This window comes from Cebidichthys violaceus, unplaced genomic scaffold (genome assembly GCF_023349555.1).
Source record: "Cebidichthys violaceus isolate CVI_PGR_0920_01 unplaced genomic scaffold, fCebVio1.0.p SCAF_19, whole genome shotgun sequence".
Lineage (NCBI taxonomy): Eukaryota > Metazoa > Chordata > Actinopteri > Perciformes > Stichaeidae > Cebidichthys > Cebidichthys violaceus.
In genome coordinates, this window is record NW_027176361.1 from 9741643 (window position 1) to 9755681 (window position 14039).

Here is a 14039-nt window from a genome sequence, read left to right on the forward strand (position 1 = left end):
GCCTACCGTCAAGCACGGTGGTGGTAGTATTATGCTGTTTTGCTGCCAATGGAACTGGTGCTTTACAGAGAGGAAATGGGATAATGAAGAAGGAGGATTACCTTCAAATTCTTCAAGATAACCTAAAATCATCAGCCCGAAGGTTGGGTCTTGGGCGCAGTTGGGTGTTCCAACAGGACAATGACCCCAAACACACATCAAAAGTGGTAATGGAATGGCTAAATCAGGCTAGAATTAGGGTTTTAAAATGGCCTTCCCAAAGTCCTGACTTAAAATCCCATTGAGAACATGTGGACAATGCTGAAGAAACAAGTCCATGTCAGAAAGCCATCAAATTTAACTGAACTGCACCAATTCTGTCAAGAGGAGTGGTCAAAGATTCAACGAGAAGCTTGCCAGAAGCTTGTGGATGGCTACCAAAAGCGCCTAATTGAAGTGAAAATGGCCAAGAGACATGTAACCAAATATTAGCACTGCTGTATGTATATTTTTGACCCAGCAGATTTGATCACTTTTTCTGTTAACCCATAATAAAGTCATGAAAGAACCAAACTTCATGAATGTTTTTTGTGACAAAGAAGTATCTGTTCCAATCACTCCATCAGAGAAAAAAAGTTGTAGAAATAACGGGGAAACTCAAGAGAGCCATGACATTATGTTCTCTACAAGTGTATGTAAACTTTTGACCACAACTGTATGTATGTATGTATGTATGTGTGCATGTGTGTTTGTGTATGTGTGTGAGTGTGTGAGTGAGCGTAAGAGAGAGAGAGCGAGAGAATGAGAGAAAGAGAAAACATGGCTGTACATAGCTACTTAGGCAGCGACAGGACAAACCTTCCCCTGTTGTTTTTGTAACGATGGGAATTGCGTAATTTTCTTGCAATTCAGTCACCAACCACCAAACTGTTTGCTTTTGGCAATATAGAGCAAAACAATATAGAGTAAAATTCACTCTCCTTTCCTTCGCAAATATGAAACAAATTCAAAGTAATCAATACATCCATCCAAGTCAGAAAATATCCCAGAAGGTTCAGCAGCCTGCTGTGTAAGATTAGACCTGCAATCGTCGTTACTCATTACTGTCAATAACAACACACCTACCACTGACCCACTTTTCAAGGCAGTTACCTAATACAGCAGAAGGCAGCACATATTGATTTAGAGTCTTTGGATAAAACTTCAAAACTTAAATTACTTAAATAAAGGCATCACGGCAGAGAATGACATCGTTTGTTAAAATGTAGTGAAAAAGGGGCTATAATACTGTGTAAAACCCCTGCGGTGTCTCAGTGGGATTTACAAAAACTTCTCCACCCATCTATCCTTAGTAGACTTGACCATTGTAGTTTACACACGTCTTTACAGTGGCTTCCTTTGTGTCAAATTACAGAGTTTAAAGAACGTCTTGTTGTTGCTTAAAGCACCAAATAGTTTAGGGCCAAAAATGCATTTTTTGATCTGCTGCTCTGTTATGAACTGTCAGATCATCTGGTACAGGTCTGCCTACTGTCCTCTAAACTTTCCTGCAACATTCACTAAATACGGAGCAGCTTCATTTAATCTGGCACAAACTCAGAGAGATCATCTTATTTGACAAAACGCTTGTTTGCCACTTATTCACACCTTGGCCCTCACTATAACTGCTTTCTAATTTGTATTATCTTTTTGAATCTATTCTATTTTAGCTTATTATTTTAACTTATCTTATCCTAATCTTACTTTGTTAAAATCCAATTCATATGTTTCTTGTTATACTGCCTATGTGTTTTCTTAAGGCCCTTTTTCAGTCTCATGTATTGGATTGTTGAAAAGGTGCTATTCAGATGAACTTGCCCCGCCTCGTCTAAGAGAAGAAAAAAAAGTCAATAATAGTTGACATCTCATTCTGTAATTCGCATGCACAAAAGTAGGAAGACTATTGGTGCACTCAAGTCTCGCACAAAGACATCCAAACCACAAAATGTGTGACAAATTTCAAATAAATAAACCGCTGAGGGTGTTCTAGAAAGATCTGGGGCTAGCTAGGGTCAACGGACCAATTACAATAGCTGTCGGAAAATCACAGCTTCGCACTTCCTTTAGTAGGAGCGCTGACACCCACAAAATGTACGTAACCTGGGTCACGTACAGCCATTTTTCCACTGACAGCGTAGCTGTCGTCCTCAACCCCTTTACTCATACCGCCTACACACTGTTACGGTCTGAACGCTGGAGATGTTCAAGTTTTATGCGCTCTTGGTTCCTGTCTTTGGAGCTTGTAAGTCACTGCGAACAATATTTTCCGTGTCTGAAAATTAGATTTTTGAAACTTTTTGAATGTCTAAAGTGATGTACTGCATTCACTGGTCATTGATTTCGATCTTTCTGTGTTTCAGATGGCGCTCTGCTCTACGCTAAGCCCGGACACAACGTGACTTTACCGTGTTTCTATGTCTCCAGTGCCAACAATCTGTGTTGGTACAAGCAGGTTGCAGGGGAGCAACCTCAGATAATAGCCTCGTTCTACAAACATTTACCAAACAGCAACATCTTCTACAACCAGTTTAAAGACAACAAACGCTTTTCAGTTCACACTGATGCAGGGTTCTACCAGCTGAACATTTCTAACGTCCAGGACTCAGATTCAGCTATGTACTACTGCGGACATACCAGTGTTGCAGTCACTGAATTTGAAAATGGCACGTTTTTGGTTTTGAAAGGTATTTTGATTTTGATTTTGGACACACAAAACTCTCTTTCCCATTTGATTTTCCATTTAATAACTCTTTCTATACACGTGTATTTCACCAGACTCCAGCCGCAGGTCTTTCCTCCTGCAGCCGGCGTCTGACTCTGTGAAGGCAGGAGGCTCTGTGACTCTGAACTGCACCGTGCACACTGGAACCAGTGACACAGAACACAGTGTGTACTGGTTCAAAAAGGAGGATTCAAGAAACTCCCACTTGGGTATTATGTACATCCACAGGCACATCAGCGGTCAGTGTGTACAGAGCCTGCAGCCTCCTGCACAGAGCTGTGTGCACAGCTTATCGAAGACAAATGTGAGCCGGTCTGATGCTGGGACGTACTACTGTGCCGTGGCTTCATGTGCAGAGATACTGTTTGGGAACGGAACAAGACTGGAGGTTGGAGGTGAGCAAAGTTTAGAGAACAAAATATTAAAGCCACTTTGGTTTTTGCTCGTCTACATTGCTTTTTCTTTTCTCAGAGCAACAGGGTGACATTTTTCCTCTCTTGATGAAATGCTCGGTCGCAGCTCTGCTCGTGTCTGGTGTCTTGAACGTCATCCTAATCGGCATCCTCTGCAAAATGTCCAGGAGGAAATATCTCCATTCTTGTGGTACTACTAATTCATATTTACTAGAGAAGAAGTCAGTCTTTCTATCTGTTGTTTTAATGGGGATACAAGGAAGGATTGATTCACACACAATTCTAAACCAGTTTGGGTTTTATTTTGAGGTATCTGTCTCTGAGACGTCATTTGAAAAGTACATCTAATTTGTATTTTCCACCAATAATGTCAAGGGTACTCTAGAAAATCCACAGATTTTTTTTTTTTAATCATAAACTGGTCCTTGAATGACTAAAGGTAATGACAAAAAAATCTGATATTGTTTCGTTACTACAGAGTTGCAACCCCACTTGAGTGTCCCAGAAGCTGACAGTCAGGTAAGCTAAAAAATCTTCCCGACATGAGCCGTATTTATATTTTGTATAAAGACGCATTTCTAAATAGGTTTAGCATCAGTTATTAATAGTAACTTAGCTCTATTATTTCCTTCAGAATGAGGAATCTGATGCTCCGCAGTACGTAGCACTGGACTTCAAGAAGAGGCACGGCAAGAGCAGGAGACAGGGGAACCCAGAGGAGGAGACCATTTACGCTGGAGTTAGACTGTCAGACCTGAAGTGACCACACCTTCTACACCTCCCACCAACTCCTGTAATTTCAATTCTTATTATAACATTTTATTAAAAGTTGCTTAATTTGAAATTCATGCCATTAGTACTGGCGTAATGTCTACCTGAGCACAAAATGAAGTCTCTCTCTCTCTCTATGTTGTAATTTGAGCTTCTCTGTGCTTTGCTTACATAGCCGGTCCAGGCCTGCGTGCGTTCTAGTGCATGTTAGTGTATGACAGCATGCCTCACTGGCTAGCTAATCGCCGCTCTGCACTGTACTCATGAGGCTGTTACCGCTGATAACGGCGTCACTAGCTACATCATCGTGGTGGAAACGTAGCCCCAACCCTCCTATTTGTATAACAAAAATAGCAATAAATAACATATTGTTTCTTCTTATAAGGCAGTGGTTTCTACATCTTACACTTGAAATCAATGATGTTTGCTTTGCAATGACCTCCAACTGCTGAGCATTAATAAATGCATTCATTTTTTTTCATTCCAACAAAGTCCTCTGTCCTCATGTGCCCTGCATGCGTTTACTGTAAATCTTCCTGCTTTGATCACTCTGTGTGTATGTAACAGGTGGGCTACCGTGACTTTAGGTGGTTTTACCCTCTTCTACATCTCTGACCGTGGCTAAAGGGGTAGTTTAACTATTTCGTATTGAACTTCAATGAAGTCAGGGTACTCATAAGAGATAGATGTGTCAAATGAAACAGACTTGTAGTCCCTAGTGTGGGTTAAGCTAATAAACACTGGATTCTACATTTCACATAATGCAATTCTGCTGACATTGCAGGAGCTGGTTTGTCAGAAGACATTATCCTAGTAGCTGTCTTCTTTCAAAAGACATTAGCTCTCTTCTTGCAGTATCCTAGGATAATGTCCCCTGAAAGAAGAGAGTTAGGTCCAAGAAGAGAGCTGCTAGGACCTGTTAGCTATCTTCTTTCAGAGGACATTATCCTAGTAGCTCTCTGCTTGACGAGTAAACTGAGTGCCGCTTTAAATTCAGCATCAGGCCTTGCTTCTACTCAGTTGGTTGGGTGCAGTTAAGCTTGCAGTCGGTAGAGAGCAGCAGTCAATCTACCCTCACATAAGTGCTACATCGTGATGCTTATACCGTTTTACCTTTTCAAAATGATCAACACATTTTGCTTTTAACTCATCACCGCAACAGTTACAGTTGCGGTGACCACCAGGTTGGAAAGATACGTTACTTAAAGTGAACACACCACAGAGACAGTGCATGAGAACATCTCAAAGACACTTGTTAGGCGTGTCCTGTTTGTTCCACCCACAGAGTGATGTATTTGGCGGTGTTGTTGTGGTCGACTAACAGAGAGTAAATATGCCTGAGCACCGTCAGTACCATGACAACACCATGCCATGTCATTAAAGTAATCAGAAATGCTCAGTTTCATGGTTTGAGTCTAAATATACATTTATTTAGAAATTGCAGAATTTCAGCTTTACCCAATAAGTAGGTCAGCTTTTCTTCATCTTAACTACGTATATATATATATATATATATATATATATATATATATATATATATATATATATATATATACATATATATACACATATATATACACATATATACATATACACACACACATATATATATATATATATACATATACACACACACACACACACACACACACATATATATATACACACATACTGTACATATACATATATATATATATATATATCTATATATACACACATACTGTACATATACATATATATATATATATATATATATATATATATATATATATATATATATAGATCAAGTTGAGAAATGTAATAATGCTTTGGTGTTTTGTTCAACTTTTAACTTGATCCCCTCATACACTCATTAAGCCAGTGATATCTTTACAAGTCCTGCAGTCAACAGAGTATTGTGAAAAGCTTGAGAAAAGAAAAAAACTCTCTGAGTTCCCACTCTGGTCAAGCTCGCTTACATCAAGTTCAGCCCCAGTGGTTTTGTCGCCCTCCTCTCCCCCCCGCCCTCCCCTCTTGACAGGATGTCTTTGTGGTCTTATTTGTGACGCTCTTTGTTTGTCCCAGTCGCTTCACAATAACGCCTATGCTCTTTCAATTCTCCATCTCATGCATATAGTTATAAACTTGCATGTGAATTAACAGGTGAAAATCCACAAATAGAACACATAAAGTCACACTTTATACAAACAAACAAAAATGCATGGATGCAGTACATTAACTGTGAGGGAGGAGGAGACAAGGCCATTGGGGGCCGAGCTTTACCTTCTCTTCTCTGCAACCGCATGTTATTCTAAAAGTTGCCTTAATGTTTCTGTATATCTTTGGGTAAGTGTAAAAGGAAACTTTAAAGTTGTAAATAGGAAAATGCCACAAAAAAGATCATATTTGTTCTTTGTGTTTAACAGTGCAGAAGAGCAGAGGAAGTACTTTCTATCAGACCTGAACTGACCTGCTTTATGTCTGCCAAAAGCTCAGTGGGGGAAAAAAAACCATGTATCTGCTGCTCAATGTGGTGTTCTGACCTATTTTCAACTATTATGACAAACAAATAGATGCAGAAAACCTCAATTATAAAATGTACCGTATCCTGTTGACACAGGGCAACATGGCAGTGTCCACGTGGTGCAAACCCACTATCAACATGCTCTTTCAGTTGTGTTTGAAGAGTGATAACTATTGAAGTGAGATGAGAGTAATGTAGTAATCACTCCATGTAACTTCTCTCCGGCCCTCAAATTGACATGAATTTGAAATCACTCGTGGTTTGAATGTGGGACAGTCTAGTAATGATAAAACATATGTGTAAAGTTGGTAAATCCATTATGAGATTTAATTTTTTATTTCCAAATGTTCTATATTAATCATTTCAACTGTCCTTTGGCAAATCAGCTCCAAATGACAGCTTTCTAGATATTTGCAGCCTTTCTCGCAGCAGGTCTGTGTGGCCCTGTGTGCTGTGGAACGAGACACTGCAGGCTTCCTGTCCTACAAGAAGGTCAAAAGACACGCTACTGTCATCAGTCAAAGAAACGTTGCAAAGTTTAGCTGGACTGAAAAATAAAAAAAGCTTGTCTCTTCAGCAGATGACCTGAGCAAAAAGGGTTCTCACACGTTCATACACACGCTTTAGGGAAGTTTGGCTCAAAAACAAGCTTCAAATGACATTGAAAAGACATCAAAGACAAAAGAGTTTGACAAGTGGCCAAGTGCTCAACATGCAAGGCTTTTAACGTGCAGGGCTGCTTCCTCTTCTCATTGTTTGCCACATGGTCTGACTCACATTCTCAAAAAAAAGGAGCTTTGACTCGTTTGAGAAACAGCGACAGTCGGGCCGTCTTATTCTGTCATTTTGCACGACTCAGGAAGTAGCTTCAGGTTGAAGGGAGAGGAGTGTTGGTCAGTAGTGACTCATCTCTACTGTGTCAACAACCGTGAAGCTTTCACCTCAGCTTTGTTAAAGCATGCACAGACAACAAACATCAAACGACTTATTTAGATCAGACGCAGTAGCCTGCCTCTGCTTGGTAAAGTCTACTGCGTGAGTAGCTTTATTTTCACTATGGTGGGTTATATTTCATGCGCTTTTCTGAGAATTGCAAATCGATTGCACCACACTGAAACCAACAGACTGACAACACATCTGTCAGTCTAAGATGGTATGCTCCAGGAAATGCTTACAAACGTTTGTATGTGGTTTGTAGTAGGCATGATAAATCATTAAGATATATATTTTTCCAATCTTATTCATCACTTTATCTCACCTAACAGTAGTAAAATCACTTACCTCAGCGTGTAATGTGACAAGCAAAATATAATGTAATGTTAACTCTGTCACCGTCCACACCTCAAGGCACTCATATCAGTGATGTGTTGTTAGTTTAAGCCACCATAGAATGTGAAATTGTCCAATTATTGCACTAGGACTATACTGTACTCGTTACTGTGAGTTTTGAGAGTCTGGTCAATTGTGAAAACCACATGAAAAAGAAACAGCTAATGCTAGCTAGCCCCACTCTTTTCTTAAGTGTAAGATGAACACAGCACTGATCATGTCCTGGAGCCAAAAAAACACTCTTCCACGACTCACATTGGAACATCCTAGGGCAAATCCTTAAATGGAGCTTATTTAAATCAGTAGGTCGTAAAAGTTGTAAAATGCATTAATTGCTATCTTCCTTCCTCTGTTCATGTGAATGAACCCAAGAACCGCTTTGATGCCTTGAGTTTGGCGATTTGGCCGACGCCATCTTAGAATACAGTCATCACCATCTTGGCTTTTTGCGACCAGTGAACAGAAGTTACCATATTTGGAATACGGAGGAGTGACGTAGAGACGCCCCATTTGGCTCTGGTAGTGACCAGTCAATCACAGTACGCCCGCCCTAAAGCATACTTCGCTTTATGGTCTATTTTACTCTAAAAGGGACGATAATGTACTAAATGAACATCATGCTGTGTTGACGAAGACTTGACACTATCGATTGAGACCATAAACTCATGTTTACAATGTTTACTTAGGGAATAAATAAAGTGAGAAGTAGAGTTATTTTCTCATAGACGTCCATACAGTCAGACTTCTTTTTGTAACCGGAGGAGTCGCCCCCTGCTGGCCAGTAGAGTGAATGCAAGTTGAAGACACTTCCGCATTGGCTTCACTCGTCAGAACCGGAGGTTGGGCTGGACCAAGGGCTGGGAGGCGGAGCTAAAGGAAATGCTAGTGCACCTTCTCTATGGGCCCATAGATGCAGAAGATCGGCATGAAGATCTGGGTACATTTGAACTGGGAAGTCAAACTTTTTTGGATTCATACGCCACTGAGCAACTTCCATAGGAATAGGAATGAACAAGGCCCCGCCTCCAACGCTGTATCCAGCTCTCTTTATACATCTATGGGTGCAACCACTGCTACCGGTAGGAAGCTAGGCTAGCTAGCTTCCATTTTTTGAGTGCAATACAAACTTTACAGCACAATGGTTGCTCCCAACTACTAAATCACTACGGTATAGGGTTATGTGTGTGTAGTGGAAAAGATGAAGAAATATTTTACATCAACAATCATGTCTCCTACAAATGCCAGCCCTCAACACTGGTGGTGGATGCTAACTAAGCTGCAGTGTAATTTTTTGTATATATTTCCACACACAAAATATAAGGAGAATTCAAATTTCACTTTAAGATACTAAGGTTGAGGTATGTCCCATGTGGGGCAGAAGCTAATGGGAAGCATATTAACTCAAGGTGTGCTATTTGTATATTTTACACATGATACAATAAGTTTAAATGAGAGCTTTGAGATGCTATCTCTTCCCTTCGTTCTCAACCTTTTTCCTCCTGAGAACAAGTTAAAAATAGTACAGTAGAGAGCAGTAAAGCAACACTGAATCAGATGCAATTCACGACTAGAAACACAAAAGAGGACAGAAAAACAACAATGACTCTGTGCAACATTGTGGTCAGTCTTCATATGTGGTTTCCTCTAAACATTGGAACAAAGTCCACATCACTGGCACGAAGGGAGCTATAGGTTATCAAAATGTACGTAGCAGTAAAGGAAAATGTGTTGAATCACCTCTCCCACACACTCCCTTTGAACCCACCTAACCTCACACATGCCCAAACATACACTTCCACAAATAATCCTACCTGTAATCATATAAGCACATCTGAATCTACCAAATGGAAAATAATCCCCTCTAAGCACTGTGTATATTGTGGAGAACAAACACTGACGTGCACAATGCCTCTATTAAAAAAAAAGGTCCTTTTCATGGCACACAAACATGTTACAACTTCTGTCCTCCAACACTGATGTGACCAAAGAGACTCAATCAACCTAAATTACACCTCTGGTCACCTGAACAGACTCATCTCTTGCAAAGGGACAACTAGCAGGACTCTAAACCAAACCAGTCAGCTTAGCCAATCACAAACAGCCTCCGTCCGTATAAGGGTTGGCTGCGTCCGTCAACACACAGGCTACAAACAGCAGAGCTTCAGGGATGATGCCACTTTGCGTTTGTCTTGTGCTTCTCAGTCAAATCTGTGAGTATTTTAAACCCTTTTTCCCTGTTTCCATATGCATGAATATAATATAGAGAGAGAGATGAGGTTTTAAAGGCAGAGATAATATAATCTTATGCATTTTTCCTATGCAGGTCAGGTGCCAGCTGATGACGAGACCTCACGTATAATTCAGGACAGTGGGGTCATAACAGCTAACGTTGGGCAGAATGTGACTTTAAAGTGCTTTTTTCAGGATAATGCTGTTACTTTCCTCTCTTGGTACCAGCAAAAATTGGGAGGCAAACCTTTCATTATATCAACTGGGATGCGAAACACAGAGGCGTCCATCTACCCTGCGTATAAAGAGAGGTTTCGAGTCTCAGCACAAGGTGATGAAGGTACCAACCACCTCGTAATCGAGGATCTTCACCTGTCGGATTCAGCAACATATTTCTGTGGGAGTTTAGAATTCAACACAATTGAATTTGGACAGGGAGCTTTCCTACACGTCAAAGCATCACCGTCCAACATCCGCACTGTCGTCCATCAGCCGGCTTTGCAGCAGCTTCGGTCGGGAGACTCTGTTAATTTGAGCTGTACAGTGCATGCTGGAGCATGTGAGGGGGAGCAGAGCCTCTACTGGTTCAGACATCGTGCTGCTCAACCTGCGATCATTTATCGCCATGCGGACAAGTGTGAATATCTCCCCGACGACGAGCCTCACAAGAAAGAATGCATTTTAAACCTTGCTTTGAAGTCGGTGAGCTCCACTGATGCAGGAAGGTACTACTGTGCTCTGGCCTCCTGTGGTGAGATTGTGCTTGGCAGTGGAACAAAAGTGGAGATTGTAGGTAGGCGATAAAAACTGATGATTGTTTGTTCCATCCTATATTAACCATATTTATTGTATATCCATCCATATAAATATATCAAAAGGATATGACATGTTTTCTTTTCACCGCATGTTAGGAGGTTCTACCAAAGTCCCTCTTCTCCAGGTGTATTGCCTGAGTGCAGCATTGGCAGTTTTCATTGCCATGCTGCTCGTCTTGGCTTTCGCCTTGTACAAGTTGAAAAAAAAGTCTTGCTCTGTCTGCAAAGGTAAAACTTTTAGAATAAATGTATTCAACTTTTTTTTTTCTGCATTGATCCGACTTGATGATTTGTGTCTTGATTTTTTAGGAGCTGTTTCTCATCCTGCAGCTTCTGACGTCGTGGTAGGTTGAACTACTGTATGATAAAAATGTATTCAAAGCTATAGAATCACTGCATACAATTTTAATAACAGATATTTCATGTTTTCTTCTAGTACTATATGTTTCACATCATTTGTTATTTTGTCATTACCAGAAACAAGATGCAGACATCTTTTATGCTGCGCTGAGTCTGAACAGAACAAGTGAACGACACCGTCACCAGGACAACGTGGAAGAAGTTTGTGTATACTCAAGAGTAAAGAGCAGAAAACAGTGAAGTTCGACTTTGCAGCAAATTACCTCTCTGTCCTGTCAATCACTTGCAAGACAGCAACACTTTGAGTGACTAAATGTACAATTTAAAATAATGTTGAAAGAAAATAAAAGTTTTTTTTATGCAATGTGTGCCACGGTCACATGGATCTTTCTCCGTACATAAAGTTTAATACTGGACACAAACACAGACAGAGCATGCTCATGAAAATCCCCTTCGATCTATTAATATCTTCTTTTGACAGATACGTATGTTGCACTTTTCAATCTACAGCCGGTTCTCACCATTCACCCTTCACACCTGTGGTGAAGGTGGTGGGAACTACAGTATAAGTTTCCATTGGTGGAAACACGAGTCCTAGCAGAGCATGAACACAGGAAGACCGGGCCATAGCTTACCGGCCACAGAGTCATGCACATCTTACAGAACTTTGTAAAAAAAAACAAGCATCGTGTCTCAGATGCTGTGCATAAGAAAAACTAAAAATGTTTACATACCTACAACTCCCAACAGTCCAGATCAGTCTTAGCTCATGCAAAGACTGGTCTCAGTGAAGCTTTAAATTCAATCAAAGTGATGTTTGAGTGAATTTCACTTCCCTAAAACAGAAGATATATATTTTTCCATTTTCAGTAAATTTCATGTACACAACTTCTTTTCAACAACTTGTTTGATAAAGTGCACCAAGAATGAACAGAATCATTCATCCACTGGTATAAAAAGACTAAAGAACCACATTTTTCTGAAACTACAATTAACAGAAACTATCATCACATATTGCACTACATATCATACTTGTAATTTCATCTATACCAGCGCTAAGAAACGTCTAAACAAAAGATATTATAAACATACTACTATCAGGAGGTCAGAGGTCAATGTTGAGTTGCATGTGACCCAATAAGATCAAACTTAGCATTTTTGCTAAAATGTGTCTTTTATAACTGATAAATGAAAACACTCTGTGATCAGTATGCATGTGTGTATTTATTAACATAGTGCCAGGGAGTTAACACATGTGGCTAACTTGTGTCTTCTATAGTCAATAAGAAACTAAATGGTCAAACAGTAATGTGAGCAAGGTGAAGAGGAGGGGTATCTACACTCTAAGTCCCTCCTCTTCACAACACATTCCAACCACAACCTGTCTTTGACGGCGTTATCTTAAAGGGACAGTGTGTAGGATTTGATGGGATCTAGCGGTGTGGTTACAGATTGCAAACCAGACCCCTCTGCTCACCCCTTTCTTGCCAAGACTGACCAATCAAACGCAGTAAAGAACATATAGAGAATCTTTCAAGTCAACCCGGCAATTTAAATGAGAGAACTGAGTTATGTCTGCTCTTAGGAAGAATGGGTAAGTTGTAGATTTTGTAAATACATTTTGTCTCTTTATTTCCTGCAAAGTGTGTTATTTTGTCCACTCCTTGAAATGCAAATGCCCCAACAGGACACCTCTCTGACACAGTAGTGAATTTTATAGTGAATTAGACCGGACAGATAGAAGTGATGCTGATACTTTTCTATATCAGTCATGAGACATTAACCATTATGGCAATTCACTATTTCATGTCTTATTCCCAGGGTTGCCAAGACACAGACAACCTCCTTTATTCTGCGTTAAGACGGAACAAGGCCAATAGATCAACAAGACAGAGAGATGCCACCTGAGTGGACGTGTGTACTCCAGTGTAAGGCAGCAGAGCTGGATATGTGTCATTACTCTGTCAGATTTCCCCTCCGTATCATGTAAAGATTGACCTTGCAAAGTGACAATTAAACACGTTCCTGTACGGTCAAGTATGGTCTCTTTGATCTGATCTAGATGTCATTTTTCCACTCTCGCTTTACTTGTACCCAACAATGCACAAACACACAACCACAAATAACCGATCGTCTGTGGGGACTGTGAGCTTAGCTACCAGAGAGAGTAGAGAGTAGAGAGTAGAGAGGAGAGAGAGAGAGAGAGAGAGAGAGAGAGAGAGAGAGAGAGAGAGAGAGAGAGAGACAAGAGAGCTCGCATGCTTGGCAAATTATTGTAAAAATAAGTATCTAATGCTAAAGACATAAGTGCCGCTGTGTATAATGTTTCCTCCTTCAGACCACAGATGTTATTTAGACTACGGTATTACAAACATAAAGCGTGTCCGACTCCTTCAAGTTGTGTTAATGTGTTCGGAAACATCACAGTCGGCCCTCTCACAGCAAGGCTACAACAAGACAACATGTCATTTCTAAAGTTCGCTTTGCATGCGACACAAACTAATGTGTGAGTTACACCCCCGAGTGTTTTTATGTCAACGTTATTCTTTGTTGTTGACAGTAAATGTGCCGATTGCACACCAGACACCCAGAGATGTGAGAATCTTTTTTTAGCGTCGGTGTGGTCGTCAAAGACGATCTCACAATACATTTGGTCGCATACTTCTCGAGGACCCTCTGCTCTCTTTGTCTTTGAGGTTTCAAACAGGAAGTGTGCTGGGTTTTCATGCACAGCAGCAACACAGTACAACTCCAATGCCCAGACCTTTTCAATTAACTTACATATTAATGTGTAAACATTTACTGATGCTATATAACACATTTCCTATTATGATTAATCAAAGTCTGCCTGGTATTTCCAATGGATAGACAGTTGTGCT

The 14039-nt window shown here is 40.4% G+C and overlaps 2 protein-coding genes across 2 annotated transcripts; both read left to right on the forward strand.

Moving 5' to 3' along the window:
• The first annotated feature begins 2168 nt into the window (after positions 1-2168).
• LOC137874929 (immunoglobulin superfamily member 2-like) lies at positions 2169-4364 on the forward strand. Its single transcript, XM_068713905.1, has 6 exons — positions 2169-2260; positions 2379-2702; positions 2794-3135; positions 3212-3343; positions 3632-3672; positions 3788-4364. The coding sequence occupies exons 1-6, from the start codon at positions 2218-2220 to the stop codon at positions 3914-3916; spliced, it is 1011 nt and encodes a 336-aa protein (XP_068570006.1). The 5' UTR covers positions 2169-2217; the 3' UTR covers positions 3917-4364.
• Positions 4365-9888: 5524 nt separating this feature from the next.
• LOC137874930 (uncharacterized) lies at positions 9889-11524 on the forward strand. The gene is made up of 5 exons (XM_068713906.1): positions 9889-9966; positions 10080-10778; positions 10897-11028; positions 11110-11144; positions 11278-11524. The coding sequence occupies exons 1-5, from the start codon at positions 9924-9926 to the stop codon at positions 11398-11400; spliced, it is 1032 nt and encodes a 343-aa protein (XP_068570007.1). The 5' UTR covers positions 9889-9923; the 3' UTR covers positions 11401-11524.
• Positions 11525-14039: the final 2515 nt, after the last annotated feature.